This window comes from Prionailurus viverrinus, chromosome X, assembly GCF_022837055.1.
Source record: "Prionailurus viverrinus isolate Anna chromosome X, UM_Priviv_1.0, whole genome shotgun sequence".
NCBI lineage: Eukaryota > Metazoa > Chordata > Mammalia > Carnivora > Felidae > Prionailurus > Prionailurus viverrinus.
In genome coordinates, this window is record NC_062579.1 from 75,349,629 (window position 1) to 75,364,572 (window position 14,944).

Genomic DNA, 14,944 nt, shown 5'->3' on the forward strand with positions numbered 1-14,944 from the left:
TCTCCTGCAGGACTGGTTTAATTTCATGAACTTTTTAAGTTTTTGTTTGTCTGGGAAAGCCTTTATCTTTCCTTCTATTCTGAATGACAGCCTTGCTGGAAAAAGGATTCTTGGCTGCATATTTTTCCTATTCAGCACATTGAATATTTCCTGCCACTCCCTTCTGGCCTGTAAAATTTCAGTGGACAAGTCTGCCACTACCCTTATATGCATACCCTTGTAGGTCAAGGACCATTTGTCCCTAGCTGCTTTCAAAATTATCTTTATCTTTTATTTTGACAGTTTCACTATGATATGCATGGTGTTGACCTGTTTTTGCTGATTTTGAAGGGAGTTCTCTGTGCCTCTTGGACTTGGATGCCTGAGTCTTTTCCCAGATTAGAGCAGTTCTCAGCTATAATTTGTTCAGATAAACCTTCTGCCCCTTTCTCTTGCTCTTCTTCTTCTGAACTCCTATGATATGGATATTTTTTTCATTTCATTGAATAACTTAATTCTCAAATTCTCCCCTTGTAATCTAGTAATTCCCTTTCCCTTTTTTCAGCTCCTTAATTCATCATGACTATTTCTTAGGCCTTTGATCTCTGCAGCAATAGATTCTCTGCTGTCTTCTATGTTTTTTTCAAGCCCAGGTATTAGTATTATGACTGTTTTTCTAAATTCTTATTCAGATATATTGTTTATATCTGTTTTGAACAATTGTCTTGCTGTCATTTCTTCCTGAATTTTTATTTTTGAGGAGAGCTCTTCCATTTCATCATTTTGGCTAGGTTTCTGTCTTTTACATGTTTTAATATCTTGTTATGTGTCCTGCACCTGCAAGTACTACTGTATGAAAAAGAGGTCATACACTGTCCAAGGTCTGGCACTTAAGGAAGTGTTTCTGGAGTGTGTTGCATGCACTCTGTTGTTGCATTTTGACTATTCTATCCCACTGGTCAGTCTTATGCAAAGCTTCTCCTTTTTTGTAGTGGTGGAGTGTTTGGACCTTCACCCAGGTGTGCTTTGATTTGTTTGTTGAAGTAATCCTGGAAAAAAAAAATGAAACAAGGTTGGGGGAAAGTGTGATCCCATGCAAAGAGAAAAATGAAAGGGGAGAAAAGAAGACAAAACAGAGAGCTAAAAGAACTATAAGGCTAAATCCAGAGAAACGAATCAGAAACTATGAGCCTGATTCCAAAAGAAAAAAAAAAAAAGAAGAAGGGGGTAGAAAGAAAAAGTAAAGAAAAGAAGAAAAAACAGACAGATAAAAACAAAAAAATAGTTGACTCTTGGTGTCTGGGACCTGTGGCTGTGCTGGTTTGGAGGCAAGGCAAGCTGTGTTGGGTCAGTCTTCCTGCAGTAAATAAGCAGTTGCCAGGCATGGAGGGGCGGGGTTTGGTATAAGTGGGTCCTGCCTCCACTGGGGGTCACTGTGCTGCTCCCTGAAGCCTCACTGTATTGGTGTTGGAGAGAAAAATGGTGACACCCCAATCTCTCCTTCCCTGGACTGGGTATCTCAAACCACGCTGTTCAGGCAGCCCTCACAGAATAGCACAGGCAGTTGGCTTGCCTTGGTCCAGGGCCAAGGCCTTCTCCTGCGCCTTCTTGGCACTCAGCTCAGATTAAAACCCAATGTCTTGGGGCACCTGGGTGGCTCAGTCAGTTAAGCATCCAACTTCGGCTCAGGTCATAATCTTGTGGTTTGTGGGTTCAAGCCCCACATCAGGCTCTGTACTGAAAGTTCAGAGCCTGGAGCCTGCTTCAGATTCTGTGTCTCCCTCTCTCTCTGTCCCTCCTCTGCTCACACTCTCTCTCTGTCTCAAATATAAATAAACATTAAAAAATTAAAAAAAAACAGTGTCTTAAAGTGCCCTGTGACATGCGGACCCTTTTCTGATGTAGTGCCACTCAGCCCTACCAATTAAGGCCTTTGGCTGGCACCTGCAGGGTCTTTTTTCCTTGGGGAGGCAATTAATCCTCTTCCCACATTACTCAAGGAAGGCGACTATTCTCTCCCAGTGTGCCCCTGAGATCACTACAGTGCCCCAAGGTTGGTTCTTTCCCCCAATGGTGTGCACACATGGTATGCTCTGGTCCAGAGAAAGTCACACACTTTTGAAACCTCTGAGCTTAAGTTCCTAAAGCTGTTTGCAAAATAGAACCTGGCACTTTCTGTATTTCTCATTCCTCAGTCCGTGGTCTGGAGAGGTTTTCCTCTTGTGTTAACTCAGTACCGCAATTTCACAGCCCCATTGTCTTTCTCTCCCTTTTGTCTCTCCACAGAAGGGGTTACCTCCCCTCCATGCCTACGCTGTTTTATCTCCCCCAAGTCACATACATGCATCTCAATCCCACCAAGCTGTCTCTCTCCACCTGTGGAGATCATTCTACCACTCTGCAGATTGATTTCCTGGGTGTTCCAAGTGATCTGACCTCTATATAGCTGTGTTTGAGGGAAGAGGGAAATTCCAGTCCCCCTACTTCTCTGCCATCTTAACTCCTCCCAAATACTTGGATATTAATCAACACACTTCTGAATAACACATGGGTCAAAGACCTCTCAAGGGAAACTAAAATATTTTGAAAAAAATTATGAAAATATATTTTATCAAAATTGTAGGATGCAGCAAATAATGCCTAGAGAGAAATTCATAGCATTGAATATATTAAAAAATAAAAAGGATCTTAAAATCAATAATTGAAGCTTCCACTTAGGCAACTAAAGAAATAAGAGCAAACTAAAGCTAAAGTAAGCAGAAGAAAATGATAATAAAAATTAGACCAGAAATCATTGATATGAAAACAGGAAATCAAGAGAGAAACTCAATAAAACCAAAAGTTGGTTCTTTAAAGATTAATAACATTTATAAGTCACTAGGCAGCTTACGAAAAAAGAGAGAAAGATAAATTATTACCACAAATGTTTCTATGGACATTAAAAGGATAATGAAGGAATAGTTATCAATGTTTTGTCCAAAACACTGATGACATAGAAGAATTGCAACAATTCATTAAAAGACATAATCTACCAAAAATAACACAAGGATAAATAGATAATCTGCATAATCCTATAACTATCAAAGAAGTTGAATCAATACTTAACAACCTTCCAAAAGATAAAGAACCAGGGTCAGGTTTACTGGTGAATTCTACCAAATATTTAAGGAAGTAATTATACCAATTTTATCTAATCTTTCAAAGAAAATAGAAGTTGAGGGAATAATTCCCCCCCAAATTCTGAGACCAGCATTATCCTAATACCAAAACCAGGCAAATACCTTACAAAAAGGGAAAACTATAGACCAATATATTTCATTCAGATAGGTGTAAAAATCCTTACAAAATATTAGCCAGTAAAACCTAGCAATGTATAAAAAGAATATACACCACAGCCTAGTATAATTTATTCCAAGTATGCAAGACTGATTCAACTTTTGAAAATAAATTAATGTGATCAATGACATCAAAGGCTAAAGAACAGAAATGATATGATCATATCAATAGAACAGAATAAAACATTTGGCAAAATTCAATACCCATTTATGATAAAAACTCAGAAAACTAGGAATAGAGGAAAATTCTTTAAGCTTAATAAGGAGTATCTACAAGAAATTTACAGCTAACATAAGGGTGAGATGCTTTCTGTTAAGAACAGAAACAAGGAAAGGATATCCCTACTCACCATTCTTCTTTAATATCACACTGGAAGTCCCAGCTAATGCAATAAGAGAAAAAAAGGAAATAAAAGTATACAAATGTGGAAGGAAGCATTAAAACTATACTTCTTCCCAGATGACATGATTGTCTCTATAGAAAATCTCAAATAATCAAGAAAAAAGCTGTTGAACTAGTGAGCAATTGAAGCCATGTTGCAGGATACAGGGTTAATTTACAAACCTCAATTTTTTTTCTTATATACCAGCAATGAACAATGGAATTTGAAATTAAAAACATAATACCATTTATATTAACACCAAAAATGAAATATTTACATATAAATATTTAAAAATATGTACAAAATTTATTTGGGGAAAAATACAAAATACTGATGAAAGAAATCAAAGAAGATCTAAATAAATGGGAAAATATTCCATAAGCATGAATAAGAAGGCTCAATATTTTCAAGATGTCAATTCTTCCCAACATAATCTATAGATTCAATACAATGCCAATCAAAATTCCTACCAGTCATTTTGTGGATATCAGCAAACTGATTCTAAAGTTTATATGGAAAGGCAAAAGATCAAGAAGCAAACAAAATACTGAAAGAGAACAAAGGCAGAGGACAGACATTACCCAATTTCAGTACAGTCCATAAAACTACAGTAATCCAGACAATGTGGTATTGCCAAAAGAAAAGACAAGTAGATCTGTGCAACAGAAGACAGAGGCCAGAAATAGATCCACACAAATATAGTTAACTGGTTGTTGACAAAGGAGTAAAAGTAACTCATTGGAGAAAGTATACTATTTTCTACAAATGGCGCTGAAACAACTGGTATCTACAAGCAAAAAAAAAGTGAATCTAGACACAAATCTTACATCTTTCAAAAATATTAACTCAAATTATATCACAGAGCTAAAGGTAAAATGAAAAACTCTAAAACTCTTAGAAGCTGAAGTGAAAGTCTAGATGACTCTGTTTAGATACAACAAAAAAAGTGTGATCCATGAAAGAATATATCGCTAATTTGGACTTCCATTAAAAATAAATCTTCTCTGCAAAACATTCTGTTTATATAATGAAAAGACAAGCCAAAGATTGAGAGGAAAAGCTTTGTAAGACAGACATCTACTAGAAACCTGGTATCCAAAATATACAAAGAACTCTTAAAATTACAATAAGAAAACTATCAACCACATTAAAAATGGGCAATGATCTGAACAACTGACCGAGAAAGCTATAAAGATGGCAAATAAGCATATGAAAAGATGCTCAACATTGTATGTCATTATAAAATTGCAAATTAAAACAACAAAAAGAGCCAAGTTAAGCTAAATGGACAAAAAAAAAAAAAGTCATTGTCCATAATGATTGAGATGGACAAGGAATAGACCAGGCCTGGTGAACATGTGAAAGTTTACCTGTATGTTTGTAGGAAGTGGGGGTGGGGCTGGGGACAGAGCTGTAGTTATAATGAATCAGCACAGTTGCTTCTATATCTCGGGCTTAACAATTGGTGGTTATTTGATTCTGAAATTTAGATTTCAGGGGCAAGTTGGGTAAACACAGGTGTTAGTGCAGTCACTGGGTAGTAGAACCATGGCTGTTGAAATGTGTTAGACGGTAATCCATTGTAGGGTAAACTAAATATTGTTTGGCAATTAGACATAGGTCAGTATCCTTTAATCTTTTAATCTTTTTTTCTTGTTTTCTGACGTTACAGATGAAATTTAACCAATTTCAGCTGGTTTCCTCACCTGTTATATGAAGGTAGTAATAGTATATTTTGATAGTAGTCCCTATTGTCCACTATTGTTGTAAGTTAATATGCATAAATATCTTAAAATAAGGCCCCTCTCAGTTCAATAAGTGTTAATGAGTAATAGTGGCTGTTCTATAAATGAATTTACAATATATTGTTCAACGGGCATTTAAATGTCTTACAGCAAAATCTCTCAGCTGTTGGTAGATCCACCCCTCTGTCACAAAGATCTTGGAATCAAGATTCCACCGCATCCACACTTATCTGAGAAGCTTATGCTTGTATGATTTTGAATATACCTGTAAACTTTTAGGATAAGAAACTGCATAAGACATACACTACAAGTAAATGTGGCTTCCACAAAACAGAGATTTCTTTCACTTTTGTTTCTACTGTATCTCCAGTCCTTAGGATAAAAAAGGTATTCATATGTATTTCTTGAATGAATGAAAGGCACCAGAGACTTTAACAAAGTGAAAGAATAGTTCAGGGAGGCAGGAAGATTCACACACACCCACAGATCCCAGCAGAGCTCAGACACTTCTTCAAGCCTGGCATTCACCCAAGATAGTATACTGTGGAATAAGGAAAATGATCCACAATTCAGCTTAAAGCCATTTAAACAGTACAGTAAAACTGGCCCTCCTCTGGGGGACCTCGGTGGCTTAGTTGGTTAAGCATCCAGCTTCTTCTCAGGTCATGATCTCAAGGTTCATGAGTTCAGGCCCCACATCACACTCTGCTATCAGCACAGAACCCACTTCAGATTCTCCATCTCCCTCTCTCTCTGTACCCCACCCCCACACTATCTCTTTCTTTCTCAAAAATAAATATTTTTTTAAAGTGGAACCAACTTGACAATAAATTATATTAAATACATACATACATACATACATACTTACATAAAGTGGCCCTCCTCTGATAATTGACATCTGTTGTCAGTCCAGATGCTGTATATAATCATCTCCAGATTTTTTTCCTGTCACCTAATATTGAAGTTATAATACATATAATACATATTTATCTAAAATAAAAGCTGAAATAAAAATATATGAAAGGTCATAGTAAGAATATGGTTCCCTTTTCATCCTCAAAAATGTAAGTGATTTTCAGCAAATGGGGATTTGTTCCAAGATGAACCTCAAAGGCCCTTGCATAAATCTTATATGGAAAACAGAGACAGGAGATTGCTAGAGAGGGTGGTTATAGTGGTAAGAAATGAGCTCCCAAAGTGATCCTCCCAGGGGTTGAGGCACAAATAAAGAAGGATAAGGAGAATGGACCATCATGATGGTAAGTAAATTCAGTTCCTACCGCTACTATAACACATTACCACAATCTTGGCAGCTTAAAATAACACAAATATATAATCTTACAGTCCTGTATGTTGGGAATACAAAAAAGGTCTCACTCGTCTACAATGACGGCAGGGCTTCATTTTTCTGAGGAACCCTGGGAAGAATCTGTCTCTTTGCCTATTCCAGCTTCTGGGAGCTGCCTGCCTTCCTCGGACCATGGCTTTGTTTAATCTTCAAAGCCAGCAAAGGCCTGTCCTGTCTTTCTCATGCTATTTCACTGTCACACTGACTCTCTGCTTGCCTCTTCCACATAAGATGTACCCTTGCAATTACAAAGGCCAGGAATACCCAGCATATTCTTATTATTAAAGTCAGCTGGTTAGCAATCTTAATTGCATCAGCAATCTTAATTCTTTTTGCCCTTAACATCACATGTTTACAGGTTCTGGAGAATAGGATGCAGATATCACTGAGGGAACTTTATTCAACCTACCACAGTGAAAGTGCCATTTAATTGAGTTTAAAAGTTTTACAATGGGCACCAACAGGTCTGTGCTCAACCACAATTATGCTTAAACACGGTTTCTCTGTTTGCCCTATGGAGCACAGAAAGGAAGGGCTCAAGACTAGAGGAAGGATGTAGGGTTAAGGGAGTCAGAGGATTCAAGAACCACCAGGCTTCTGTCTTGTACAAGTGGGTACATGATGGGGCCTTCTCCAAAGAATGTCTGGGGAAACTAGATAGATGTGCAGGCAGATGTGCATGGCATCCAAGCTGGTTCTAATCCCTGCCACATATCCACATTGCCAAAGATCATGAGAGCTTGGACATGACTACAAGCGAAGACTTGATAGATAGGATAGTGGAAAAGGAGCCAGGACTATCCTGACACCGGACCATGGGGCAACAGACAGGAAAGATCCTATGACCCAGTGCAAATCCTGACAGGGAAAGGCCCTCCTTCTTGGGCAACTGTGGGGACTGCGAAATGGCAAAGCATATTACCAGTTTGAATGAGGGGTGGGGGTGGGAAGCAGTGTGGCAGAAAGGGTGGGCACAGAGCAGTGGTTGGTTTTCTCAGGTTAGAGGTGCAGGTCTGCCTCTCTTTAGAAAAGGCTCAGTGGTGAGGCCTCCATGAGAGAGCCCCCTCCCACTTCCTCCTCTCCGGGCTCCGTGAAACAATGAAAGAAGGACTCCAGGAGGGCCAGGTGGTCTGGCCTCAAGTCGCCTCTCCCCTCTCATCCTGCTGTTCTCACAGCCCCTAGCCCATCAGCCTCCAGGAAGGAGGGCGGGCTGGATTGGGTGGGGGGGTGGGCGGCGGGCAGGCTTGGGTGGGGGGGGTTGGAGGCGGGCAGACACTGAACAGGCTGGGGATTCTCACAAACCGAAGGACGGTTGATATCCATCCGCTGCTGCCTGCAGCACACTACCACCACCACCACCCTGAACTAGGGATCCTAGCCCCCACTGGCAGTCGTCCCCAGGTCCCTTTTATTGCGGTGCCAGCAATGAGGGGGTGGTCGCCTCGGAGGTCTGCAGAGGCGGGCTGCTGTGAGCCCGCCCCTTAGGCTGGCGCACCTCCTGGCCCCGCCCCCCGTGGGTCGGAACTAGGGTGGGCCAGGGAGGGGGCGTCTAGCCCATTCGTGCTGTATCCCTCCGCCCCCCTTCCCGACACCCTTGCTGAGAGCGGTTCGTGCCGCATCCTGCGCAGCCCCTGCCCAGTTTGGTGCTGCAGCGCGGGGGGGGGGGGGGGGGGGCGGGACGCCTTTTTGCGATTCTGACAGCACGCTAGGTGGTGGGAGTCCGAGTGAGGAGCTCCGAGAAGAGGGGGAGGACAACGACCTGCACCTTGAGCCTGTGAAGGCAAGTGGGTTGTCGTGGGGAGGGGTGGGGGGACCCCCACTGTCGCCCGGCTTACAGCCTGCCCGGACCCCAGCCTCTGGCAGCCTGGCAAGGGGGAGGCGACCGGGTCGTACCCTGTCCGTGACAGAGGTGCGCAGCGCCGCGGGACCCCTGGTGAGGAGAGGCAGTGACCGGTGCGGGCCGGGCCCAGGGCATGGGGGCTGGCGGGAGAGGCTGCCTCGGATCCTGCGGAGGCGAACTGCGCCAGCCACTCCGCAGCCAGCTTTCCAGGCGCCCATGACCCGCCCTCGACGGTGCTGTGCCGGGAGAGAGCTGTGGGGGGAGCCTGCTGCGGAAGAAATGGCGGAGCGGGAGCTGGGGTGGGGGGCACCTGGAGAGGCCGGCCGGGGCGAGAGCGGGTGGGGGGTGGCGTTCGAGTTATTTGCCCAACTGGCAGGAGCCTGGGTTCGGTGGCGTCGGCTGTTCCGGGCCTTAATTCTGTAAAGGGGCCTATTGGCCCCCGGACCCTGGGTGCTGTCCCTTAGCACAGGCTCCTGGTTGATTCGAAAGTTTTCTCTCTGCGAGGTAGGTCTGGTGGTTTCATCCCGTAGGGTGCATCTGTAGAGGAGAGGCTTGAGAAAAAGGAAGAGCAGGACAATGACCTGGATTTCTGGAGGTATGTGGGGCTGGGGGTGCAGGGGGGAAATGAGCAGCAACCATTGAGTGGAGACCCAAATCGGGGTGGGGTGACTGCGATCAGAACAGGTCAGGCGCATCCAAGAGTACCTTCCAAATTTCCCCTTTTTACTAGCCTTCTAAGTCCTTCCTTTGCCTTTCTCCTTCACCTCCACCCGAAATTGGTGGCAGGAAAAGATGAGCTAGGAGGTGAGGGTGAGACAAAAGTCATAATTACAAGTGTCACTGCACAACCTGTTTTCTAGAATATACGTAGGGGCACCCTTCCCCCAATTTATGCTGCGCAAGACAGTGGGATGTGGTGCACCTAGTGGTGAATCCTCAGAATTGGAGAAGGGAGGCATGTGAAAGTGTGACGTCAAGAGAAGATGTCGTTGTCTGCAACCCTGAAACTGAGAGCTTAAGTAATAGAGAACATTCTACCAAGAGGACTTTAAATGTTGAAAGGCAAATAATATGTGGACTCCTATCCTTGGTGTTTGTGGGTCCACCCAGAACTCAGTTGCTGCCATGGTCTCCTGACTGTCATGCCTTTTCATCTGTTTGTCCATAGGCCTGCTTTAAAGCTGCTCACTTCTGTAAGGAAGGGAAGGAGGAATATACTGGCCCGAATCTCTGGAGGTTGGTATAAAGGACAGCAATGCAGGGGATAGTGGCAGAGTAAGATCAATAGCAGGTGTCTTTGATCCACTTGGGTGTGTTTGATCCACCTCTCCTACCCTCTGCCATATTTGCACACTGTCACAGCATCTTTTCCTCATTTCCTGCAGGAGGTATTAGGCATATTAGTGTAGTTACGGATTGGGCCATGAATGGGAGGAGACAACCAGAAAGAAGGGACCATTAGATAGGAAAAAATTAGACAAATTAAACAGATGTTTACATCAGGGGTCAGTGTGTCAGTCTGTCAACAAGGCACTCAGACTTCATTGTCTCCTGTATGTTTACTTCTCCGTAGGACTGCCTGCTCTCTGATGTAGAGCTTAATACCACTGAAACAAAGCAAGGAGGGGGAAATTGCACCATATCCTTGCAGGTTGGTATGAGATTGGGTGCAAACTTGAGTGGGGAAGTGGAGATCAACACTGGCCCAAGAATGACTAGGGTAGTCTGGGGGCTCCTAAGCCTCTCCCATTGCCAACACTCACCAATTTCACACCTGTTTTGTAGCAGGCAAAGTAATGTGGCAAAATCTGGGGTAAAACGTGGGTGAAATGAGGGCGATGAAGAGACTTTCCATCTGTTCGCTAAGCATTCAAGGTCCAGTCTCTGTGTAAATCTCTGCATGGAGTGATGCAATTTGAAGAGATTCAAAGCCCTATGTCATTCTCTTTCCTTAGATCTACCTCCAGTGGCATCTCTGGTGGTGTTGGAATTGCTGCTGACCACCACCCTCAACAGGTCTGCACCCACCTGGGAGCATCCATCATCCCCCAGCTTGGTTGTGCCTCTTCTGCGCTTTGTGATATTGACTGAGGCTGGGCTTTGGAAGCAGATCAATTGACTGCTGGACTGGTGATTGACTCTAACTCTTGTTTCCAACTATATCACGTGAATCACTGAAAGATCACAGTGTGAAGATACAAAACTGTGAGAGATCTGTGGTAGAGGCTGAGACTGGGGTAGGGGTACTTAACTGGGCCTCCTCTGTAACTTACACCATGACTGGGGCTGAGATTGAACCTGCTGCCCGGGCAAAGCCTGAAAAGAAGGCTGGAGAAGAGGTTGGGGGTGGGGCTGAAAGAGAGAATGAAGTCCCAATGGTGGTCAGACCCAAGGTTAGGACCCAGGCACAGGTAATGCCTGGAGCAAGGCCCAAAACTGAGTCAAAGTCTATGCCTGGGGCAAGGCCCAAAACTGAATCCCAGGCAATGGCTGGGGCAAGGCCTAAAACTGAGTCCCAGGCAATGGCTGGGTCAAGGCCTAAAACTGAGTCCCAGGGAATGGCTGGGACAAGGGCCAAAATTGAGTCCCAGTCAGTGGTTGGGGCAAGGCCCAAAGCTGAAGCCAGGACAGTAGGGGGAGCACGTCCTAAGACCGAGGCCAAGGCAATCCCTGGGGCAAAGCCCAAAGATGAAGCCCAAGCTTGGCCCCAGACTGAGTTTGGGGCTGAGGCAATGTTGCAAACAGAGGGGTTGGCCCAGACCAGTGCTGTAGCCTGGCCACTCGTCAGTACTGAGTCTAGGCCAGTTGCTAAACCTATGGCCCTATCTGTGGATAGGGAACTGGTCGGTGTGGACACTGAGACGTTTCCTGGCTCCCAGGTTCAGACAGGAATTCAACCCTGGTTTGGATCAGGGGAGGAAGTTAATATGGGGTCTTGGTGCTATCCTAGGCACCGGGCCAGAGAGGAAGCCTCTAACGAGTCTGGATTCTGGTCAGCAGATGAGACCTCTACAATGTCCTCTTTCTGGGCTGGAGAAGAGGCCAGTATCAGATCGTGGCCCAGGGAAGAGGCCAATACCAGATCCAGGCATAGGGCTAAACATCAGCCTAACCCCAGGTCCAGGCCCAGATCCAAGCAAGATCCCTATGTTGATTCTTGGTCTGGGTCTGAGGAGGAGTCTGGCAATCCATTTTGCTTGTGGGCTGGAGAAAATACCAATAACTTGTTCAAGCCCAGAGTCAGGGATGAGGAAACTATGAGGTCCAAGCTTAGGACAAAGAGAGAGGACTTTTTTGAGTCTGAGTCTGAAGATGAGTACTCTAAGGAGTCCTGGTTTTTGCCTGGAGAAGAGGCCAATGGTAGATTCAGGACCAGAGACCAGGAAGAGCCTAATACTGTCTTGAAGCCCAAGGGCCAGAAAGATGTTAATAACAGTGGTAGGGTCAAACAAGAGCCCAGGTTTGAAGAGGAAGTCATTATTGGGTCCTGGCTCTGGGCAGAAAAAGAGGCCAGTATGGAGGCTGGGGCTTTGGCCATCTGTGAATCTACACCAAGGTCTGAGGAGGGGGCCATTGGTGGATCCTTGCTCTGGACTGAGGAAAAGTCCAATTTGGGGGCTGTGGCCAGAGAAGAGGCCAGGCCAGAGTCTGAAGAAGAGGCCATATTTGGGTCCTGGTTCTGGGATAGGGATGAGGCCTGCTTTGATCTAAATCCCAGTCCTGTGTATAAGGCTAGTTCCAGGTTCAGAGATTCAGCTGAAGAGGAACTTAAAGCATCATCCAGGCCCCAAACCTGGGAAGAGGTCACTGTTGAATTCAAACCTGGTCCTTGTCATGGGGTTGGCTTCCCATCCCCAAGCTCCTTTAGAATTCCTGAAGAAGCAGCATCTGTATTCTCTGACATGTTTGAGGGAAAGCCCAAGAATTTGGAATTTTCCCCAGAAGGGGAAGGACAGGAATCTTTGCTTCAGTCTGATCAGCCTGAACCTGAGTTCCCATTTCATTATGATCCATCCTACAGGTCAGTCAGGGAAATTCGGGAGCATCTTAAGGCCAGGGAGAGTGTAGCACCTGAGAGTTGGTCCTGCAGCTGCATACAATGTGAGCTTAAAATTGGTACTGGAGAATTTGAAGAACTCCTTCTATTAATGGACAAAATCCGAGATCCTTTTATTCATGAAATATCTAAAATCGCAATGGGTATGAGAAGTGCTTCTCAATTTACCCGAGATTTCATTCGGGATTCAGGTGTTGTCTCACTTATTGAAACCTTGCTCAATTATCCCTCCTCCCGAGTTAGGACAAGTTTTTTGGAAAATATGATTCACATGGCTCCACCTTACCCAAATCTAAACATGATTGAGACATTCATATGTCAAGTGTGTGAAGAAACCCTTGCTCATAGTGTGAGTTCTCCTGAGCAGCTGCTTGGATTAAGGATGCTTAGACACCTGACTACAACTACTGACTATCACACACTGGTTGCCAATTATATGTCTGGGTTTTTCTCTTTATTAACCACAGGCAATGCAAGAACAAAGTTTCATGTTCTAAAAATGCTATTGAATTTGTCCGAAAATCCTGTTGTGGCAAAAAAACTATTCAGTGCCAAAGCTCTATCAATATTTGTGGGTCTCTTTAACATAGAAGAGACAAATGATAATATTCAAATTGTTATTAAAATGTTTCAGAATATCAGTAATATTATAAAAAATGGAACTATGTCTTTAATTGATGATGATTTCAATCTTGAGCCACTTATTTCTGCATTCCATGAATTTGAGAAGTTAGCTAAGGAACTACAAGTCCAAATAGACAATCAAAATGATCCTGAGATGGGACGACAAAGCTAGTGTGAATAACCACCTGCCTTTGATCAGCCTTATGTTCCCAAAGAGCCCTGAGTAGTGCTTTGGTTTTCACAGTCTGGTTTTATGTTGTAACTTATATTTTAATGCTGATGTTAACTTTGTCCAATCCTTGGTTTGAGCTGGATCATTTTGTGGATGCCAAATGAATATTAGAGCTGAAAAAATATTTGTTGATATTTGTCTTGCTGTCCAGATTGCAATATCTTTTTTGGTATTGAGCTTCCAGTGAACTGAGTCGCCTATGTAAGCTACCCTGCTATTTGTTGTTTAAACATATGGTTCTCTATTCAAGTCTGTGTTTTCAATAAAGGTCTATGTGAAAATTGGCAAAAGTGACCCTTCAGTTTGAAATCCAGGTACAGATACATTGTGCACACTTACAAATACAGATAACTAGTAGTATGACAAACACCCTCATTGGAAAATCCCATTCCTAGAGTTTGAGAAAGGAGAGATTACTGTGTGCTGGTGGTATCTGAGAAATGCTTCAACAAAGAGGGACCCACTTAAACTAGTGTAGGATAAGACAAACCATTAGGTCATTCTCTGAAGTGAGGAGTGGGAAGAAAAGTGTGAATAAATGTGCATGATTGGGAAACCTGTCCTAGTAGCATGGATTTAGCCTATCTGCCTGGAATAGGTTAAGACAAATTTAGTGAGGGATGCAGTTGGAATGAGGCCAGCTTGGAGAACTAAGTCAGCCAAATCTGCACATTTTACAAATCCTAGTACTGTTGTTGCTTCATTGCCACCTAAAGAGTGAAAGAGTACAATGGCACACAAATTGAGTCAGGAATAATATTTCCTTTGTGTTCCTAGTCCAAGGAAGGTATTAAGGAAATTATGCAGCTTTAAAAAAATTATTTATTGGCATGAAATTATACTGATGCTTTAATGTCAAGTGAAACAGAAGATTGTGATATCTGGAAAATTGGATCCCATTTTAAAATCTTGTGTGTAAATACACATAATTTCTATGTAACTTCAATATGCCTAAGAAACTTCATACATTCAATAGTCTGGAATAAAATAACATAGTAAAAGACTTTTCAGAGACAATCATTGGGGAGATACAAAAATTACTAAGGGTTTTTCCTTTTAATATGCTTGTATCTAGTGCCTCAAGTTATATGTGGACATATTGGAACAGACACAGTTACATGAAAAGATTGAGCTATCAGTGTTAAAAAATGTTTAGAGATAATAACATTTAGAAAAGTTGGAAAGTAATGAGACTTCTGAAAGACTAACTTTAATGAAATGCTTCAAAAAATTATCAAGGTTACTAAGTTTATAGTAGTCTTTTGAGTGTACAAAGATGGTAATGTTTTCACATGATAGTTACACTCAAAAGATCATGTTTCCTTTTAGAATAACAACACTCAAAATAGTGGTGCTTGCACAGCATTGTGAATATACTTAACACCACACTGAATTGTACAC

The 14,944-nt window shown here is 43.0% G+C and overlaps 1 protein-coding gene across 3 annotated transcripts; it reads left to right on the forward strand.

The window, feature by feature from the left end:
• The first annotated feature begins 8,988 nt into the window (after nucleotides 1–8,988).
• On the forward strand, nucleotides 8,989–13,833 carry LOC125157097 (G-protein coupled receptor-associated sorting protein 2-like). 3 transcript variants are annotated; one of them, XM_047843317.1, is made up of 4 exons: nucleotides 8,989–9,225; nucleotides 9,799–9,866; nucleotides 10,204–10,281; nucleotides 10,586–13,833. In XM_047843317.1, the coding sequence occupies exon 4, from the start codon at nucleotides 10,907–10,909 to the stop codon at nucleotides 13,481–13,483; it is 2,577 nt and encodes an 858-aa protein (XP_047699273.1). In that variant the 5' UTR covers nucleotides 8,989–9,225; nucleotides 9,799–9,866; nucleotides 10,204–10,281; nucleotides 10,586–10,906; the 3' UTR covers nucleotides 13,484–13,833. The 3 variants fall into 3 exon arrangements, with proteins under 3 accessions (XP_047699273.1, XP_047699275.1, XP_047699274.1); XM_047843319.1 differs by lacking the exon at nucleotides 10,204–10,281; XM_047843318.1 differs by lacking the exon at nucleotides 8,989–9,225 and having other exon boundaries at nucleotides 9,284–9,866.
• The last annotated feature ends 1,111 nt before the right edge of the window (nucleotides 13,834–14,944 follow it).